Source organism: Anabrus simplex, chromosome 2 (genome assembly GCF_040414725.1).
Source record: "Anabrus simplex isolate iqAnaSimp1 chromosome 2, ASM4041472v1, whole genome shotgun sequence".
Taxonomy (NCBI): Eukaryota; Metazoa; Arthropoda; class Insecta; order Orthoptera; family Tettigoniidae; genus Anabrus; species Anabrus simplex.
Window position 1 is genome coordinate 485249991 of NC_090266.1, and position 21112 is coordinate 485271102.

General features: G+C 37.9%; 1 protein-coding gene across 4 annotated transcripts in view; it reads left to right on the forward strand.

The window, feature by feature from the left end:
* LOC136864193 (histone-arginine methyltransferase CARMER) overlaps positions 1 to 21112 on the forward strand; it is a 466045-nt gene that overhangs the window by 323996 nt on the left and 120937 nt on the right. For 3 of the 4 annotated variants that reach the window (XM_067140868.2, XM_068226203.1, XM_067140870.2), the window contains exon 10: positions 8643 to 8762. In XM_067140868.2, the coding sequence (XP_066996969.2) occupies positions 8643 to 8762 (120 nt within the window). The remainder of the gene's footprint in view (positions 1 to 8642; positions 8763 to 21112) is intronic. The other variant, XM_067140869.2, reaches the window with a different exon arrangement.

Below are 21112 nucleotides of genomic sequence, written 5' to 3' on the forward strand. Positions count from 1 at the left end.
TCTTCTCAAACCTTTTTGAGCGAGTGTTCTTCATTCGCACCTCGTACATCTCATATTGTTTGACCATTAATAATGTCACTTCAGTTGCTCTTCTTGATTCTGGGGCTGCTGTTTCCTTTATCAGTTTATCTTTTTTTGAATCTTTGCAGAAGATGATTTTTTTTTCCCATACTGGCCTCATATTTGATTCATTGAACTCTACGGTTTCTTTTCATTTTTCTTCAACAGTTACTCGATTAATCAATAATGCTGATTGTCCTTCTTTGACCTTATCGATGTCTCCTAGTATCAGTTCAATTCATTCTGATCAAATTGCCTCCTTGTTAACGGAATTTTCTGACGTTATCACTCCTGTTCTTGGTACAGTAAAAAATTTCAAGGCTCATATTGACTTAATCTATACCACTCCGGTTTGCTCATCCCCTTATTTTTTTTTAGCCCTCCTAGAATGAAAATTTTAAATCAATTAGTTGACAAAATGCTTCAAGACAAAACTATAATTCCTTCTTCTAATTATCCTCCCCAGCCTTTATCGTCGATAAACCTGATGGATCTTCAAGATTTATTGTGGATTATAGAAAGCTTAATGATCGGATACTCTACGATGCTTATCCTATTCCCAAATTGCAATCTGCTTTTCAACATTTTTCAAATGCCAAATATTACTCCATTTTTTATCTTAATTCTGCGTACAACCGAATTCCCTTAGATGAAATTAGTTCTCGTTACACTGCCTTTATTACTCCAAATGGTCTCTTTCAGATTCAAAAAGTTCCTTTTGGCCTAAATTTAGGTTCGCAAATTATGCAACACGTTGTTGATTCACTTCTTTTCTGACATAAAATATCAGTATTTGTTTCCATTTATCGACGATATTCTTATTTATTCCCCTGATTTTCAACCTCACCTACAGCATGTTCATGAATTCCTAACACGTCTTCACTCTATGGGTTTAGCGGTAAATCCTTCCAAAGTTTTAATTGGTCAAACTTCGATTAAGTTTTTAGAACACATTCTCAGTTCTAACGGTGTTGCTGTCGATCCGGATAGGGTTTCTGCTATTTACAAGGTACCTCTTCTTAGGAAATTAAAGCAGTTACATTCTTTTCTTGGCATGGAGGGATTTTATGGCAAATAAATACCAAATTTTTCCCATATTTCTGAACCTCTTAACTTACTGAAACGCAAAGGCGTAAAGTTCCACTGGAATGAACCCCGGCAAACTGCTTTTTCCTTATAAAAGCCAAATTATCACAAGCTCCTCTTCTACAAATTCCTGATTTCAATACCAAGTTTGAACTCTCAACTGATGCTTCCGATGTTGCCATTGGCGCTGTTTTGCAACAAACTGTACAGGGTGAAACCCGCCCTATTGCCCTATTTTTGTCGCTTATTGTCACCTCTAGAACATAAATATTCTGTATATGAAATGAAAGCACTTCCTTTAATCCTCTCAATTGAACATTTTGCGGAGTATCTCGATCGTAGAGAGTTTATCGTGAGTACTGATAACCAAGCTCTTTCTTGGTTACTTAATAACGCCCCACTGATCGTTGGCTGCTTCGTTCGTCACATTTTAAATTCTCTCTGAAATGTATCTCTGGTTTTCAAAATTCAGTAGCTGACATCTTGTCCGGCTTCTTCCTGTTCCTACCGTAAATTCTGTTTCTTCTCTCATTAATTTTCCTTTGTCTTTTCAGTCATGTCAAGACCATCAGAACCTTGATCCATACTGTCAACAATTAAAAAACAATATTTCTTCTAGTAATTATTCTGGTCCCTTTTGTATTGTAAATCAACTCGTTGTATTCAAACCTACCCCTCGGTCCACTCCTCGTTTGGTTTTTCCTTCCATATTACGTCCCATGATATTTCAGTATTTTCATGGGTCCTCTACTGGTGGACATTTTGGAATGGCGAAATCTTATTCTCATATTCCATCTCAGTTTTATTTGCCCCTAATGCAAAAGGATGTTTTCTCTTGGGTCCGATCTTGCGACCTATGTCAAAAGCACAAGCCCCCTAATCACCAATATTTCGGCACATATGCTGCCTCCACCTCTACTTACCTGGCGGAGAAATTCTACATAGATATTGTTTGGACCTTTGGTTAAATCTTCCAAATCAAACTCCTACATATTTATCTTATTAGATGTTTTTTTCAAAATTTCTCGTACGTCCATTATGTAATATTTCTTCCCAGGTCATTATTAATTTATTAACAAATCAAGTTTTTCCTCTTATAGGCATTCCAAAATTTCTGGTCTCTGATAATGCCGCTATTTTCACTTCAAAAGATTTTTATAACTTTTGTTTTCCCATGGAATCAAAAAAATTTGTACTTCGCTTTATCACCCTCAGGCCAATATTGTTGAGCGTTACCACCAGAATCTCAAATCTTTTCTTTCCATTTTTCATTCCCAAGATTAGAAATCATGGGATACAGAATTTCCATACTTTTTGTTTAGCTTTAAATGCTACTGTTAATGACTCTACCTCCATTTCTCCTGCCAAGCTATTCTTGGGAAGAGATCTTCGTATTCCTCTATCTTTAAACTGGAATTTGCCATCTTTATTGCATACCCCTCCTGATCTGCTTACTGACTCTCTATTACAGAAAGCTCTTCGTAATTTATATCATGTGAGAGATCTTAACAGGAAAATATGTAATTCCCACCTTCGCCTTCCCGACTTTAAGATCTTTGATAGGGTTTTGTTAAAAAAAAAAAAAAACCATTAGTTCCCTCAGGACATTTGGAAGGCTCATTTTTCGGAACCTAAGAAATTTTCTTCTTGAATTCCTTTTATCTTTTTTCTTTATCCTTTTCTAATTTGCAGGCACGGAGGTAGAATTCATTCAATATTTGTTTTATGGTACCTATGTTTATGTTATATCTACACTGATTACTCTGGTCTACATTTGGAGTTTTTTATCTATTTGCTCTTGTGTTTTGGCTCATCCAGTCCCTTTCCCTCCACCCACACATACTTGATGTCAGACTCTTCCATGCTTTTTTTTTTTTTTTTTTTTTTTTAGTCTCCTTTTGTTTTTCTAAGTTTTCATAGGAAATTCTGTAAATATGTATATTGGCCACTATAGTTGTTTTTAAAATTTATAAGTTTCAAAGACAGGGTTAATGCCAAGATTTTAGACAATTATGTTTAAGCTTAAGACATAACTTTTTAGTTATCATTTAGACTTTCACGGCCTGTGTAACTATTTATGAGGTATATTTTTGGGCTTATGCCGTGTAATTAATTATAAAAACACACTCAACGCGTTTCGAAAGGAACCTTGCCTTTCTTCATCAGGAGACACAGAGAAAATGAAACGACGCATAACAGTTTGCTAGGAGAAAGCAACAAGGAACTTGAAATGGTGCCCTAAGATGTAAACGGGATGCCATTTTAGCCCCAGATAGAGACAACGAATGGCAACAGTAAAGCATTACTCTCTAATGGTTCTGATAATAGGTAGCCATGATTCACTAAGGTTGTAGCCTATATCGCGGTTGAAATTATCTGGGTGTTTACGTATTTCAACCGCCTCCCTGATAATTCTTGGGCGGTATTGTTTTATATGGGCAAGAACATCCACTTCTTGGAACAAAACGTCATGACCAGGTGTTAAGGCATGATCAGCAACAGCTGATTTATCAGGTTGGTTGAGTCTGATACATCTGGTATGTTCTTTCATGCGAGTACATACCGTTCTTGAAGTCTGCCCAATATAAACCTTGCCACAAGTACAGGGAACTCTGTAGTTACCAGGTTGTTGCAATTTAGGCAAACTATCCTTAGTTAGTCACAGGAGTTGCCTAGTAGTGTTGTGTATGTAAGGTAGGTAAGCAGTTCCCTTTACATCTTTTTTCTTAACAGACATCCGATTATGTGTCGATTTAAGGGCCGTTGAGATCAAAGCTCTGCTGTAACCGTTCCTCTCAAAGGTGTTTCTCAAGGTGTTAATTTCCTCTTGTAGAGCTGACACTTCACAAATCCTCCTGGCCCTGGTAGTCAGAGTTTCAAGGATACCATGTTTCTGGGCAGGGTGATGATGAGAATCTGCATGGAGATATCTGTTGGTGTGTGTAGGCTTACGATAAACCCTGTGTCCTAAAGATCCATCCTCTTTCTTGGTGACGAGAACATCTAAAAATGGTATTTTGCCGTCAGATTCCATTTTCATAGTGAAACAAATGGAAGGGTGCTGGCGATTAAGGTGATCCAGAAAGTGACTAAGATTGTCTTCATCTTCCATCCATACGACGAACGTATCATCCACATAACGCCACCAGATCTTCGGTTTGCAAGGTGCCGACGACAAAGCTTTCTCTTCGAAGTTTTCCATGAAGAAATTAGCCACAACAGGAGAGAGAGGACTTCCCATGGCCACGCCATCTGTCTTCATAATATTTCCCATTCCATAGAAAGTAGGAGGAGGTCATGCAGTGGTAGAAAAGCCTTGTGATCTTTTCAGTGAAAATATCATTAATGAGAGACATAACACCATCAACAGGTACTTTCGTAAACAGAGACACCACGTCGAGACTCACCAAGATGTCGTCTGGCTGAAGTGATATAGTTTTTAACTTCTCAATGAAATGTGTGGAATCCTTAATATAGGAAGGGGTGTTACCCAGGTGTGGTTGAAGTAGATTACCTAAATATTTAGAAAGGGCTTATATCGGGGAACCAATCGTACTCACAATAGGCCTAAGAGGAACACCTTCCTTATGTATTTTAGGAAGCCCATATAGTCTCGGAGGAATAGCATCCCCTGGAAGGAGGCTCGTCGCTGTATCTTCTGGAATAGAAGATTGCTTGACCAATTTGAGGGTCGCATTTGAGTAGCGAGTTGTGGGATCACGACTGTTAATCCTGTATATGGGATCAGCTAACAAAGACAAGATCTTGTTGTCATAATCATCCTTATCCATCACCACTGTCGCATTACCCTTGTCAGCGGGGAGAACGATTATATCAGAATTTTTCAATTCTTTCGCCCCCTCCCCCTCCCCCCTACATTGGATTTTCCGAGAATGTGTGTTCCTTTAATTTTAAAGCAGTTTCCAAATACCAATTTTCATGTCTGCAAAATCTTTTGTTTTTGAGATATAAGTATCCTCATACAAAGAATTAAACTAATTTTTCATTTTCAATTCACCCCCCTTAAGTGGATTTTCCAAGGACAAAAGATTGTGTTTCTTTACTTCGATAGAAAATCCCAAATACAAATTTTCATGCCTGTAACATCTGTAGTTTTTGTGATATATGTATCCTCCCGAAAAGAATTCAACTCCTTTTTCACTCCACCCTGCCTATAAAGTTGGTTTCATACCACCCAAAAAAAGTATACGTGTTTCTTTATTTTTCAAGGAGATTCCAAATACCAATTTCCATGTCTGTAACCTTCACTTTTGAGATATAAGTTTCTCCGGAAAAAGAATTTTTTTTTAAACTTCCTTTCACACTCCCCACTTAAGTGAATTTTCCAGAAAAAACAGCACCCACTTCTTTAAAAGAGCTTCTAAATACGAAGATCTCGAATATAACATCTTCAGTTTTTGAGATATATGTATCCTCGTAAAAGGAATTCATCTCCCCCCCTTACCAATTTGGTTCCCCCACCAAATGAATGCGTGTTTCTTTATTTTTAAAGGAGATTCCAAATACCAGTTTCCACATTTGTAACATCTTTAGATTTTTTGGTATGTATATTGGTATATATATTCAATACAAATGATTCAACTAATTTTTCGAGTTTTTCACCCCCGCCCCCTCCCCCGTTAAGGGTTTTTCGAAAACATAAGAATATGTGTTTCCTTATTTATAAAAGAGATTCCAAATGCCAATTTTCACGTCTGAAACATGTTAAGTTTTTGAGATATAGTGTAGATATGCTAATTTTAAAAATTCGCCCCATTTTTCAGTTCCCCTTAAGTGGATTTTCCGAAAAAATATGTTTCATTACTTTTACAGGAAATTCCAATGACCAATTTTCAAATCTGTAATATGTTACTTGTCTGAGATGATTTGCAGATATAGTCTTTTTAAAAATTCACCCCGCTTGTCACTCCTGTTCACCCCCTATTCATCAGATTATCCAAAAACACAAAAATACATGTTTCTTTATTTTCAAAGGAGATTCTAAATTCCAATTTTCATGTCTGTAACATCTTCAGTTTTCGAGATATAAGTCTGCTCATAAAAGGTGTTCATCCACTTTTCCCCCCATTTTCACCCACCTTAATGGAATTTTCTGAAAAGTATGTGTTTCTTTATTTGTAAAGGAGATTCCAAATATCGATTTTTACGTCTGTAAACTTGTAAGTTTTTGAGTTATAGATAGCCTCATTTTAAAAATTAACCCCCTCCCCCTCCCTTTTCAGCCCCCATTAATTGGATTTTCCAAAAACAAAAAAATACATGTTTCTTTATTTGTAAATGAGATGCCAAATACGAATTTTCAGGTGTGTAATATCTTCAGTTTCTGAGATATAAGTATCCTCAGTAAAGGCATTTAACCCTTTTTTCACCCTTTTTCACCCCTTCTATTGGGATTTTCTGAAAATAAAAAAAATACGTATTTCTTTATTTTTAGAGGAGATTCTACTGTAAATACCAATTTTTAAATCTGTAAACTTTTAAAGTTTGAGATATAGATACACCCGTTTTTAAAAATTCACCCCCTTAGCAATGGAATATCCAAAAATCCTCCCTTAGCGAGCACCTACATTGTTTTTTTTGTTTGTTTTTTTTTTTTTTTGTTTTTTTTTGCTAGTTGTTTTACGTCGCACCGACACAGATAGGTCTTACGGCGACGATGGGACAGGAAAGGGCTAGGAGTGGGAAGGAAGCAGCCGTGGCCTTAATTAAGGTACAGCCCCAGCATTTGCCTGGTGTGAAAATGGGAAACCACGGAAAACCATTTTCAGGACTGTCGACAGTGGGGTTCGAACCTACTATCTCCCGAATACTGGATACTGGCCGCACTTAAGCGTCTGCAGCTATCGAGCTCGGTCACCTACATTGTAAAATGAATATATCCCCAAAATTTAATTCCTTTATGTCCAGTAGTTTTTGCTCAGCAATGTTGAATCAGTCAGTCAGGACAAGTTATTTTGTATATATAGATACATGAATAGATTATTATTGCTTGTTAACCTTGGATCCAGTAGCTTTCTAAATAAACCAGTTTTGTAGAGTATTAAAAACCCAATTGGTCGTTCTCAAATGTGATTTTATTTGACGGAAATAAATATGACGCGGGAACATGTTCACTTCCTTACGTAAATTACTGTACTTTATTGTCACTGTAAGTCACAACACACAATTATACACAGTAGCAAGTGGCACTACAACACTTAATAGCGGAGTACCCTGAAGTCGATTCTGACAAGTACAGATATCAACAACACTGACTTGCGCACTGTAACATACGCTCTCTTGAACTCCCTCCCTCCACCTTGGAGCCCAACAGTCACTCTGAGTCCAACACTTGCCTTCGAGTCCAACCTGACTGACTCACTGACTGACAGCTCAATATATATATACTGTTCGATCAAACGTCTAGAAGTATCGATTTCTGGAAGGGTTCTTACAACACACTAATTTAACACACTCAAAACATCGATTGACCAGCTAGTCGAATGGAGTCCTCGAACTTTCGTTACTGTTTACCAATACACATGGAAATTTCTCCAACATTCCTAATGTCTCTACATGTATCTGGATAATAGACCTTACAGTAAGTTTCCATAACCGTTCATATATACCAAATTATAATAGAATAAATCTAATATATGAACATTATACAGTTTTCTACCGCTTTCGACTATATAGGTTTTGAGGTTAAACCTATACACAGTACGTATTTGGGGTTATGCAAATTTATAATACATATTTACAGGGAAACCATGTATTAGTCATATTTAACATTTAATAAAATATGACCAGAATATACCAACACAATAATTGAAGGTTTTACACCGGTTACGATGTCGTACCTACGACAAAATATACTGGAAAATAGTTCAGTGGATGAAGTGTAGTAATACCTTACTCTTATTTACACTTGTGTATATTTGAGGGATTAGTGAAAGTATTCAAAAGGAACAAACAAGTGTCAAATCAAGTCAAATCCTGTCTCTCTATTTATGACTTAAAAAGTATATTAGACATGTGATACGCAAGCTGCAATGGGTAGAAATGTGTATCTCTCATGTACTATTTCCTGAATCAGTATAACTCAAAGGTTTTCAAATATTATTTATATATAGAATATGCATGTTATGCTTAAATTTCCTTATATGAGACAATTTTATTCATTTAAACAAACTCTGCACTTGTTTAATTAACATCAGGGAACGTCTGTTAGTCTCAGTCCGCTTTTTTAATAGGAACTATGCAATGAAACACATCAAGAAATCCTAGTATATATTGAATCTGCATGCTATGCTCAAATTTCCATATTTCAGACAATGTTATTCATTGAAACATACTCTGCACTAGTTTAATTAAAATCAGGGAATTGATGAAAAGTAAAATCCATCAACTTCTCAGCTTTAGTAATTATTTATTAACTCCCTTAGAAATTTTAACCATAGATTTTTTTATTAATATGTATACATTATTATTTTCAGCTGTAAATATGGTAAATGGAATTTCCGTAAATGGAATGGGTGAGGTTGCTGTGGATGCTGCCCAAACTGCTTCAAACCTCATGGGACTGGGTAAGCAACTCAGCCATAATCTGATACTAGGTAGGCATGCTTCTTTTAATTTATCCTTGATAGTATCTATATTTTTTAAACAGGTATGGGGAACCAATTTTCTCAGAGACAGGTTTCATAAATGAGAATACTTTCATGATGAAAGATTCTGTACTATCCTTTCCGAGATCTTAGTACAGTATTTCCAATTGAACTTGTACATTTGAGTGCCTTTTTTCATGACTCATGAAATTTAATGATGGGAATTAACAAAAATGAACTTAAAAGCTATATAATTATAAGTATTCAAAAGGAACAAACAAGTGTCAAATCAAGTCAAATTCTATCTCTCTCTATATATGTCGTAAAACGTATATTAGACATGTGATATGCAAGGTGCAATGGGTAGAAATGTGTATCTCTAATGTACTATTCCTGAATCAGTATAACTTGAAAGTTTTCAAATATTATGCTAAATGTTGCTTAATTTAGTTAGAAATGTTTTAGTGATATTACGGAATGAATATTGTTTATTAACCTTGGATTCAGTAGCTTTCTAAATTGCCCAGTCTTGTAGAGTATTAAAAACCCAAATATTCTGGGAAATAGTTCAATCGAAGGAGTGTAGTAACACCTTACTCTAATTTATACTTGTGTATATTTGAGGGATTAGTGAAAGTATACTAATGGACAGCAGAGGTTATAATGTCTGGGGGTGGTGCCGTTAAATTGCAGTTTATTAAAACATTTTTAGATTCAGATAGAGAGGTTGCTTTCGCATTCTCTAAGTAATACTGTATTACTAATTATCAATTACTTAACTTGTACCAATTCATTTCCCTACCTCGTACTCTTTCAGCAAGATAATTTCCACCTACTTATCTCCATCTCCCTTGCCCTCTCCCTCTCCCTCTCCCTCTCTTTCTTTATCAGACTTAACAATTTCTTCTGGGCTTTGGGCTTTGAACCATGGACACAGCCATTCATGCAGGTTATTGGTCATGTGATATAGTATCGTCAGATAATGAAATTTTCTGGATGATGGTAGTTTTTTCAAACCGTGTTTAATTTGATTTTATGTTCTCAGTTTGCGGTGAAGCATAACAAAATAAATTTATCAAGAAAAGTTTTCCAATAGAGAAGTGCCAGGCGAAGGAACATTTCTGAATTATTACAACATATATTGATTGTCTGGTTCAAAAGTAAGACATCTCAACAACGAAAAAAAAAAAAAAAAAAAAAAACGTTCCGAGTTATATGAGAGATGAGATTGAAAGTTTACATGTCTTAATAAGATGAGACATTCTTGGTAGCTTCTTATTCTTTTATCCTTCTGAGCTACTGTAAAAAAAAAAAATGACATATTATTCCTGTTCAAACTACTGTATTTGAAAATGGTGCGGTTGCAAAAAGTTAAACATGACAATTGTGGACATTTCTCTAGTAATTTTCTTGGTTTAGTTCGGTTTTGATAAGTGATATTACTTACTGCAGTACTCAACCAGAGAGAGCTTAAAAAATGGAAGAGAATGTTATAAATCGACAATTTTTCAGTGGTCACACTTTTGAACTAGACGATATGCAATATGGGGTTTTTAGTTTCTCACAATGAAACTGAGAATCTGAAAGTATCGTACAATCTGAGATGTAGATTTAGCAATGTTGGAAGAACATCCAAGTTACAATACACATTGTGTAGTAGTACACAGCAGTGATGTGTTAGGCTGGACTGTTCATAAAATGCTGTATAATTGGTTAATGAGCTCCTACCACATGCAATGTGTACAATGCTTTTTACTACATGAGTGGACCTCCATTGTCCTGCTCCTGGGCTCTATGGTCATCGTTGAGGCCTTTGGTTCAGAGGGTCCAAGTTTCTGGGTTGCGGATTTTAATCACATCAGATTAATTCCATTGATTCTGGGACTAGGTCTTTGTCCCAACACTCTCTTCTCTCTCTTCTTCATATTTACACACCACACCACACCACACCACACCATAAAACATTCAATAGTGAATACAGCCCTCCAAGTAGGGTTGCCATCGGGAAGGGCATCCAGCCTTAAAACAAAGCCAAGTCCACATACGCAGCACAGTTTGTTCCTTGTTCTACCGTAAGATTTCATTAGCTTCCCTATTCATGAAGAGCAATCAGTTTGACACTCTGTTATTTATTTATTTATTTATTTATTTATTTATTTATTTATTTATTTATTTATTTATTTATTTATTTATTTATTTATTTAGCATATGGCTGTAGGACTACATACAGAATTAGGAAATAAATAGCGTATTTACCTCCATTGCCTATTTTCTCCCACTCCATTTTTTGTTTCAGTACTGAAAACCGAATTTTACTTTTTTGCACATAGTTTACCCACCTCCTTTTTAGCTCAACTACCCTAACATTCCTGCCATCATTTGGAAATGAAAGTTAGGAAAGACTTTTTTTTTTAAATGATGGATTTCATCATGTATAATTGAACAAATGTGTGGGCAAAAGAGGGAAAGAAAAAAGGCATGTATGTCTCTGTATGAAGTGAGATAAAACTCACGAAAAATTAGACACTTCTGTATAACTCACCACTTTCTTCAACTATTCTTATTTTCCATGGATAGCAAATGATTTTCAAACATCTTGGCTGTTTTGTTGAAACATGACACGATGACAGAATATACCATTAGCTTATGGTACCACCTATATTGTTGCTACGATCAGTGGATAACTCGACAGGTTCATTCCTTAACATTTGAATCATTTTAGAATTTGCTTCACGTGCCTAGTTATTAACAATGGCGGATGTTTTTGTTCTGGCGTAACCGGGCGAGTTGGCCGTGCGGTTAGGAACGCACAGCTGTGAGCTCGCATCCGGGAGATAGTGGGTCCGAACCCCACTGTCGGCAGCCCTGAAGATGGTTTTCCGTGGTTTCCCATTTTCACACCAGGCAAATGCTAGGGCTGTACCTCGATTAAGGCCACGGCCGCTTCCTTCCCATTCCCATTCCTAGGCCTTTCCTGACCCATCGTCGCCATAACACCTATCTGTGTCGGTGCGACGTAAAACAAATAGCAAAAAAATTTTCTGACATATGCATACTACTTTGCGATATCTGAATCTGGTAACATTTTCCTAAACAGTTGTCCTGTGCAACTGGAACACAATAACGAGGTTAAGCTCTATTATGAACACTGTGAAAAAACATTTTGCTTGGATGGCTGCATTGTTGTCTTTCTCGTCAACAAAAAAGTGCTTAATTTTTGTTCTTCACAAAACAACTAACATAGTCCTTGTTATTGTGTGATGCTTTGTCACTCTCTCCACCATGAGAAATATTTATATCACTATACACAGAACAAAAATAAAAATAGTTTCCTGTACAGGACTGTAGTATGAGTGGAAATTCAGTTGTACCACTTGGAGGTAATGCTTCTTTGATTTGTCGCCATAGCATGATGAGAGAAACTTAGAAAACATGTCAGGAAACTGTTGCCAATACAACTCATTTAAATACTGATCCACCAACACACCCACACATTAACACCAGGATTTCAGTTCACTTAACGTGACACCTAAGTATTGTATCAGAAATACGCAGCACATGCCGTATTTATTAAGAGCAACGTTGTATAATTATCATGCGCTCCAAGAACTCCAAGCTCGTGTTTACATCTGCCAGGATGAGGCAGTGGGTGAGTGAACAGCTGTGCGTGACGTAGATGCAGGAGCAAGGCAGTCTAGCCTGCCCAACTCATCAACCTACCTTGTGGTGAGAACTGGATGCATCTGCAATTCATGAGTCATGCATTCGAGAATTTTCGATTCAGAAATTTACAAAACTTGTTTAATAATGGTCGTATCATCTTGGGAGATATGCCATTCTGTAGCCAATCACAAGAACATCTCTGTTGTCAAATCTCAAGAAAATCCATTGAGGGATTTTCAAGCAAATCCATTTTGAAATGATCACGTTATCATATGACGTTTACGCCTTGACATTATAAAAGACTCAGCGATAGACAGATATTCTTCGGCAAGGGCCTTGTCCATCGGAAAGTAAAGTCAAGTAATGACGTGGTGATTGTTCAACGCGACTTGTAAATTCTAAAACCGAGAATTGAACTTAGTGTAATTCTCAAACTGTGGAACTTAATGTTTCTTCGATCAAAAACCAAGTGAAATGTTTAACTTATTTTGTTGCTGTGCGAGTGTTAGAACATTATTTAATATTTTAATACCTGTGATATTTGAAAGTGTTTGAGATATCTCATCGTTATAACACAAGTGTTTGCATATTTCTTGCCATTCAACACTTAAATGCTCCTTAACTAGTGATAAACTTTGAGTACAATAGACTGTGCCAACCGTACTATTAAATACGAATGACTTAAACTGACAATCCATTACGGTGTTAATCTTAACTGGATTCAAACTGATTTCTGCACATAATTGTATATAATTGCTTCTAAACATTCTTCAGTGAATTGTTTTTGTTTTTTCTTGCTAGTAACATTACGTCGCACCGACACAGATAGTCTTACGGCGACGATGGGATAGGAAAAGGCTAGGAGTTGGAAGGAAGCAGCCATGACCTTAATTTAGGTACAGCCTTAGCATTTGCCTGGTGCGAAAACGGGAAACCACGGAAAACCATCTTCGGGGCTGCCGACAGTGGGATTCGAACCCACTATATCCCAGAAGCAAGCTTACAGCTGCACGCCCCTAACCACATGGCCAACTCGCCTGGTACTTTGTTATTTTATGAGACTCACTCTGCTAAGTGTGACTGACTAGTTATATATTTTATCGCTATTTACAGTGTCGTACAGATAAACTCTTTAATACCTCTTTTTTGTGTGTCAAGTGCGACAGTATTATTTTTACGTTGTGGTAAGTAACCACAGGCAGTATATAGCAAGTGAACTGTTTTTAGTTTCATTGTTTGTCAGTGGTAATTAACCATAAACTGTGTTCCATCATTGTTTCATTTTTTTGTTAATATTTTCATTTCTGAGATCAATGCTATCCGCATTTTCAACTTTAACATTTGGAGTGACATTCATTCATTTCTATCTGCAAGTGTCAAGTGAAGTTTATTGGCATATTTCAAACAACGTGTCTTCTACCTATATAAATTAAATTCAGTACTTCGCAAATTTTGGTGACACGTGATTGTGAACGTGTCAGGGGACTGTACGACTGTGGACACTCACATAAAGCTAAACCACGAGTGATCACCCTGCATCAAGATCGCCGTAGACCTCCAAGAAATTTGAGACGTTCAGGTATGAGGTCCTGGTTCGATTCCATGGTGACGAGTGGACTTAGGAGCACGAGTCCAATTCCATGGTGACGAGAGGATCCTGGAGTACAAGTACAACCCCATGGTGACGAGAGGACCCTGGAGTACAAGTTGCCTGGAGAACCATTCTGGAAGACGATTCAGGAGATGGCGGTTCACTGTACCAACAAGATATTAATTTCAAACTAGCCAAAATTTTGAATAAACCAAGAGTTCAAAGTACATCTTCACTTATTGTAGATAGAACCTATCCTCCTGTACCAAGCCCTAACTATTTTTGCCTAGTAAGCACCTGAGAACTTTAATTCATGCTCTTTTCAAATAACAAGTTAGTACGAGCCATCTTTTACTGGTACAGTATAAGCATGCTGAGTCAAATGGAGCCAGTTACAAGTGCAGCACATGGCAATGACAACTTAATTCCTGTCTTACATTGTCACCTGTTGTAACAAGAATGCTTGTGGAATGAATATTGTCCAGAGTTCTCAGCCGTAGAACCGATTGCCAAGCCAGAAATGATGGCGAAAGTTACATTTGCCAGATGAAACATAAAATTTAACTTACACTCGAAACTTTGTCGGCAGTCCAGAAGATGGTTTTCCGTGGTTTCCCATTTTCACACCAGGTCTTAATTCAGGCCACGGCCTTCTTCTGGCAAAGGAACTTAGAGGTTGATGCTAATTAGGAACTGATATTTAGAGGCCCCATGAAAAAAAGGAGGCCACGGCCACTTCCTTTCCATTCCTAGGCCTTTCCTGTCCCATCGTCGCCATAAGACCTATCTGTGTCGGTGTGACGTAAAGCAATAGCAAAAAAAGAAGAAAGAAATTTAAAGTTGCTCAAATCACCAAGCAATTACAATATTCTCCTCGAGAACGGGGATTATTTTCAGTGCTTTCTTTTTGACAGATATATCACTGGAGGTCAGATTGGTTAAGATACATAAGAAATAGTAGTATTATGAAGATCAGAAGAAGACGTATAAATTCAGAAAATTTCCTAATAAATTAGAATGCCCTGAACTACAACACATGCTTTCCAGCAGTTGAGGTTGCACCCTTTCCCATGTGCTCCTTCTAAAAATAACTCGCAGGAGATACAGCAGTGTCGTTAAATGTATGTTACTTATTAACATCTCTTGCCTAAAAGTCAATATTTCTTATATTTTTCTTGAACTTGGAAAACGTTGCATAGTTTTCCCACCCCTCAATCACTTACCTCAAAATTATTAAAGAAAAAAGTGCAGAAAATATGTGAGTAAATACAGTATATAATATATGAACATTATATGCAGCAGTGGGATGTCAACTCCCTTGCCATCAGAAAGATAAAGAATGCTGCTTAAGACTTAATACATTTGGACACTGCAGATCAGGTGGAGGAATATGAGAGAGGAATGATAGCCAGTATGTTGGGATAGTCTGATTGTTCCAGAGATTATCCTCATTTAATTGTTCAGCTAGACATCTACCTTCTTTGTATATGCGTTATGTAACCTCACTGAGGAGCAGTATTCATCTATTGAATATACAAGGCTGAAGGCAAGCAACGCAAAATATCAGCTGAAATACCCCATGCGGTTTTGACGAAGATTGGTACCATTCAGACACACTTTCAACTGTGTGTCTGCCATCTTCTTACTGAGATGGAAACAGGCCAATTCTGTCTTGTTCATACTTGGCTGTAGTCTCAATGTATATCTGTCATTAAGGTAACCTCAGCAGATTCATGTCAGTATTTTGAACGGCAATTGCTTAGTCATCAGTATAAGGAAATATACGACACACACAGTTGGAGGAAGGTAAGATGTATATAATTTGAACAACAAAAGAGCCAGTATGCTCCCTTGTGGTAGACCATTGTTAACCTTCCTATTATGACTATCTATTGGACAGCATGCTAAGCAGGTGGAAGAATATCAACCATCATGTCATATTAATGTTAATTACATTTACATACGACAATACTACAAACCTTGTATAAATTAAATGTTATGACATAACATAAATATGGCAATGTATTATAAGTTAATTAGCCCATTTGAGAAATTTCAGCGCAATAATTGATGAACATTATTGATTCACAACACCAATATTGTCGTTTTCCACCTTTGGACAAGAATAACCACAAACAGCTGTCTTAAGATTTATTGCTTTGAATTCTTGTGCCATGTATTTTTGTGGACATTACGGCTTGACTACAACAGCTATGTCTTGCTTCTAAGATCATAATGGCTCTTTCTCATGAAAATGCAGCAGGGGCTGTGGCATTAGTGGATGATGGGCGCAGTATACACAATGTAGCAGATTTTATAGGCACGTTCCGTTCTAATATGTACAGAACTGTTAAAAGGTACTTAGAGGACAATATCTACACCAGGAGGTCCGGTTCTGGTCATAGGAGAAGCATTACTGAGTGTGATGATCGCTTTCTCATAAAGCGAGTTCTTCATGATCGACACACAACAGCTGTGGAGGCCAGAAATCGTTTGCAGCAAGTATGGGGCATGAACATCAGTGAATGGACAGTAAGGAGGAGGTTGTATGAAACGGATTTAAAGTCCATGGGGCCCACCACAGGACCTTTGCTTACACGTGAGCATCATGCCTCTCGGATGCAATTCGCCAACGTCCATCAAAACTGGACTCTGACCGAGCTCGATAGCTGCAGTCACTTAAGTGCGGCCAGTATCCAATATTCAGGAGATAGTGGGTTCGAACCCCACTGTCGGCAGCCCTGAAGATGGTTTTCCGTGGTTTCCCATTTTCACACCAGGCAAATGCTGGGGCTGTACCTGAATTAAGGCCACGGTCGCTTCTTTCTCATTCCTAGCCCTTTCCTGTCCCATCGTCGCCGTAAGACCTATCTGTGTCGATGCGACGTAAAACCAATTTAAAAAATATATTTAAAAAACTGGACTCTGAAGCAGTGGAACTCAGTGCTGTTCATGGATGAATCCAGATTCTGTTTGAGGGCTCTGGATGGAAGGGAGAGAGTATGGAGAAGGTCTGGGGAACATTATTCACCTTGTATTTTCTCTGCAAGGATGCTGTTTAGTGGAGTCTCTGTGATGGTCTGGGCTGAGATTACCACTGATGTGCGCATGGAGCTCATGTTCATCGAGAATGGAAGTCTGACAGTCCACTGAAACATCAATGAGATTTTAGTTGGTCACATGTTGCCTTTTGCACCTGTCATCGGCGAGAACTTTATCCTGATGTATGCCAATGCTGGCCCACACATTGCCGTTTGTGTATGTGAGTACCTGAATGAAGTCAGAATTGAGTGCATGGTGTGGCCTGCTCGTAGTCCTGACCTAAACCTGATAGAGCATGTCAGGGATATGCTTGAGCGATGTGCTAGGAGTCATTCCCCTGACACACTGGCTCAGCTTCAGGCTATGCTCCAGGCAGAATGGGAGCTCACACCACAAGAGAACATTTGAGATCGCAACCTGAACATGTCTGACAGAATCACAGTTGTAACTGTGACTAGAGGTGGTAATACCCATTACTGAGGCAATGGAAATATGTTGTAAACGTGTGGACAAATGGACTGCATACGAAACAGTGCAGAACTCCAGGTTTTGACATTTCCAAATTTGTGTCGGTGGACTGTTGTGATTGTCATGATCAATAATGTTTCTCAGTTATTGAGCTGAAACTCTACAGATGCGCTATTTAATTTAAAATACATTGCCATATTATTGTAATGTCACAATATTTTATTTTTACCAGTTTTCAAACGGACTAACATTAAATTGTGTCTGAAATATTTAGTGTTCCACTTTTTTTTTGCTGGTTCCTTCTCTCCAATTTTGATAGCTTCTTTTCCTTCTTTACTTCCTCTACTCATCACCATTGTCTTGCTCTTCCTTGTGTTGATCCTCAAACCCCATTGTTCAGTCCTTCTGTTCAGTACATTCAGCTGTTGTTGTACCTCCTCAGCTTCTCCCTAGATCACAACATCACCCGAAAACGTCATTACTTTCGTTCTTTCCTCTCTATAATCTTCCCTTGCTGCCTTTACAATGTCATCCATGGCCATTATGAACAGTAAAGGTAAACACACTCTCTTGTTTTAGCCCATTGTCTATTCCTAACTATTCTGTTCTCTCCCCACTGTTGTCTTCACACAGCAGTAACAGTTATCATATATTTTATCATCGTTATTAGTGCCTTGCCCTTATGTGTCAGGCTTTCCCTAACTTTTGTTCTGGGGATGCTGTTGTATTCCTTTTCTAATTCTATATTACTATATACAGTATTTTCCATATTCCAAGCTCTTTTCCATGATCTTTCTCAGAATGAAAATGGGTTCTGCTGTTGACCTTCCACTTCTTAATCATAAATGTTCCTCTTGTAACTGACCTCTCTAATTCTTCTTTCCATTATCTTGGCAACATGGGAGACGATGGTGATTCCTTGGTAGTTAATGCACATCATCTTATCTCCTTTCTTAAATATTGGTATTATAAACCCCTTTTCCCAATGGTGATTCCTTGGTAGTTATTACACATCTTCTTATCTCCTTTCTTAAATATTGGTATTATAAACCCCTTTTCCCAATTTCAGGCATTTTTTCTCTCTCCATATACACTTGAGTATTCTGTATGTCCACTGGAGTATTGCTGGTAATGCAGCCTTGATCATTTCTATGGCTACTTAATCTATTCTCGCAGCTTTTCCCTTCTTCATTACTTTAACTGCCCATTTCACCTCATGTCATTGTAATGTTAATGTATCCACAAAGACGCACACAATATGCTGTCAGTTGGTACAGTTATTTTATTCACATGTATTTACAAATTAAACACACACATAACCTTAATAGAAATAGAAATATATTTATTTAAAGTTAATTACAATAGGTCCAGGGGTCCTTTTGGCTGAAACTAACTGCCACTTTAACTTAAATGTATCAACTAATATGCACACCGAGCTCGATAGCTGCAGTCGCTTAAGTGCGGCCAGTATCCAGTAATCGGGAGATTGTGGGTTCGAGGCCCACTGTCGGCAGCCGTGAAGATGGTTTTCTGTAGTTTCCCATTTTCACACCAGGCAAATGCCGGGGCTGTACATTAATTAAGGCCATAGCCGCTTCCTTCCACTTCCTGGGCCTTTCCTATCCCATCGTCGCCATAAGACCTATCTTTGCAACGTAAAGCAAATAGCAAAAAAAACACTAATATACACCAACTAATAAAAAGAAGCTGTTGTCAAAACAAAACACTCACATCACAAACTACCATTATAAAGCGACTGACTGTAATTTCAATATGGCGACTGCATCCACCGCATGTCACGAAGTCGCAAGTATATTCTTGCTACACCATAACTCGACTGAACAATAACTCACTTAACAGTAACTTCCAATAACTAACTTCACCGTCAAGATCGTCTCTTTATATATCCTGGCCAGGCTTCCAGAAAGATATGGTACAAGCAATATCTTCATGAAAATTCTAGGCTGCCTAGTACAAAGATTTTATTGTACAGAATATTCTCAATCGTTCTAGTGCCTATTACCATTCTGGAAGTTGCGTGTGTTTCACAATTATGGATTACAAATTATACAGGTAAGAATAAATTATAATATTAATTTACAGGTATTTACATTAACTGAACTGATATAAATGTCTATGCACAGCACATGTTTCATGACATAACCTCATACACAATGTGATCATTCGACTGCTTAAATAATAATAATAATACTTTCATGACATAACCTCACACACAATATGATCATTCGACTACGTAAATAATACTAATACTAAATGGATATACATCATTTCATAGGCATACATACAAATAATAATCATAATCGTAAAATAATAATAATAATAACAATAATAATTTGAGCTCGATACTTGTATGAGTTACCTATGGGTGAGAGAATATTATTTTCAAGTTATACCTGTTAACGCACTTGCGTCAATATCCCCCCTATAACTTGAAACAATTTCCACACTTTGTCACACTCTCTTGGTCCACACCATTTAACCACACATAGACCACCTCAGTCACACAGACCTCCTGTTGGCACTGTTGAAGTCCACAGTTCGCAGCCCAGCTGTTCCATCGGGGACCACCACCTTCCCATGGTGGGTCCGCTGGGTCCGGTCGACAGTGTCTTCGTTCCTGGTGATCCACAGGTCCTCGCGTGGCATTCGAAGCTCCGCTGGCTTTCCCCTCGTTCGTACCTTGGTGTTCTAGCAGGTGGCACCCTCGTTTGGTGGTTGTCGGTTCGGACCCCATAGGTTCTCTGTCTCGAAGAAGGGGTCCCACTGACTGTGTCATTGCCATTGCTGCCTCCATCTCCTGAGACATTGTCTGAGCCTCCCCTTAGTTCTGCTCCACGCTGAATATCCTCCCTGGACAATTCACGGTGCCGTGGAGCTTACTGCAGCTGTCGAGCGCCTTGCTCGTGGTGTCATGCCGGTATGGACCATTCACCGTCGCATCGTCTGGTTGTTCGGTCTCAGCGTCGAGCACCCTCGGCGTTTTGTTGGCGCGCTGCACCTCCTGCCCACGAAGTCCAGTGATCACATATTCAGCTCACTCTTCTGACGTCAATCCGGTCTTGAACTGGGCCCTGATTTTCTCCTCGAGTTTTCCAAACTGGGCCTTGATGTTCTTCTCGAGTTTTCCAAACTGGGCTTCGATGTTCTCCTCAAGCTTTCCAACCTTGGTCTCGATGTTTTTAACCTGGGCCTGAATTAAGGAAGTTAACTGTTTAAGCATCACCAGGGTCCTCTGGTCGTTCTTCATTTTTGAGTCCAATAGATTCAGTAGTTCTGTCACGGTTGCCAGTTAATAATCCACAAAAACACACACAAAATGCTGTCAGTTGGTACAGTTATTTTATTCACATGTATTTACAAATTAAACACACACATAATCTTAATCATTGTTGTCAAAACAAAACACTCACATCACAAACCACCATTATAAAGCAACTGACTGTAATTTCAATATGGCGACTGCATCCACCGCATGTCTCAAAGTCACAAGTATATTCTTGCTACACCATAACTCTACTGAACAATAACTCACTTAACAGTAACTTCCAGTAACTAACTTCACCGTCAAGATTGT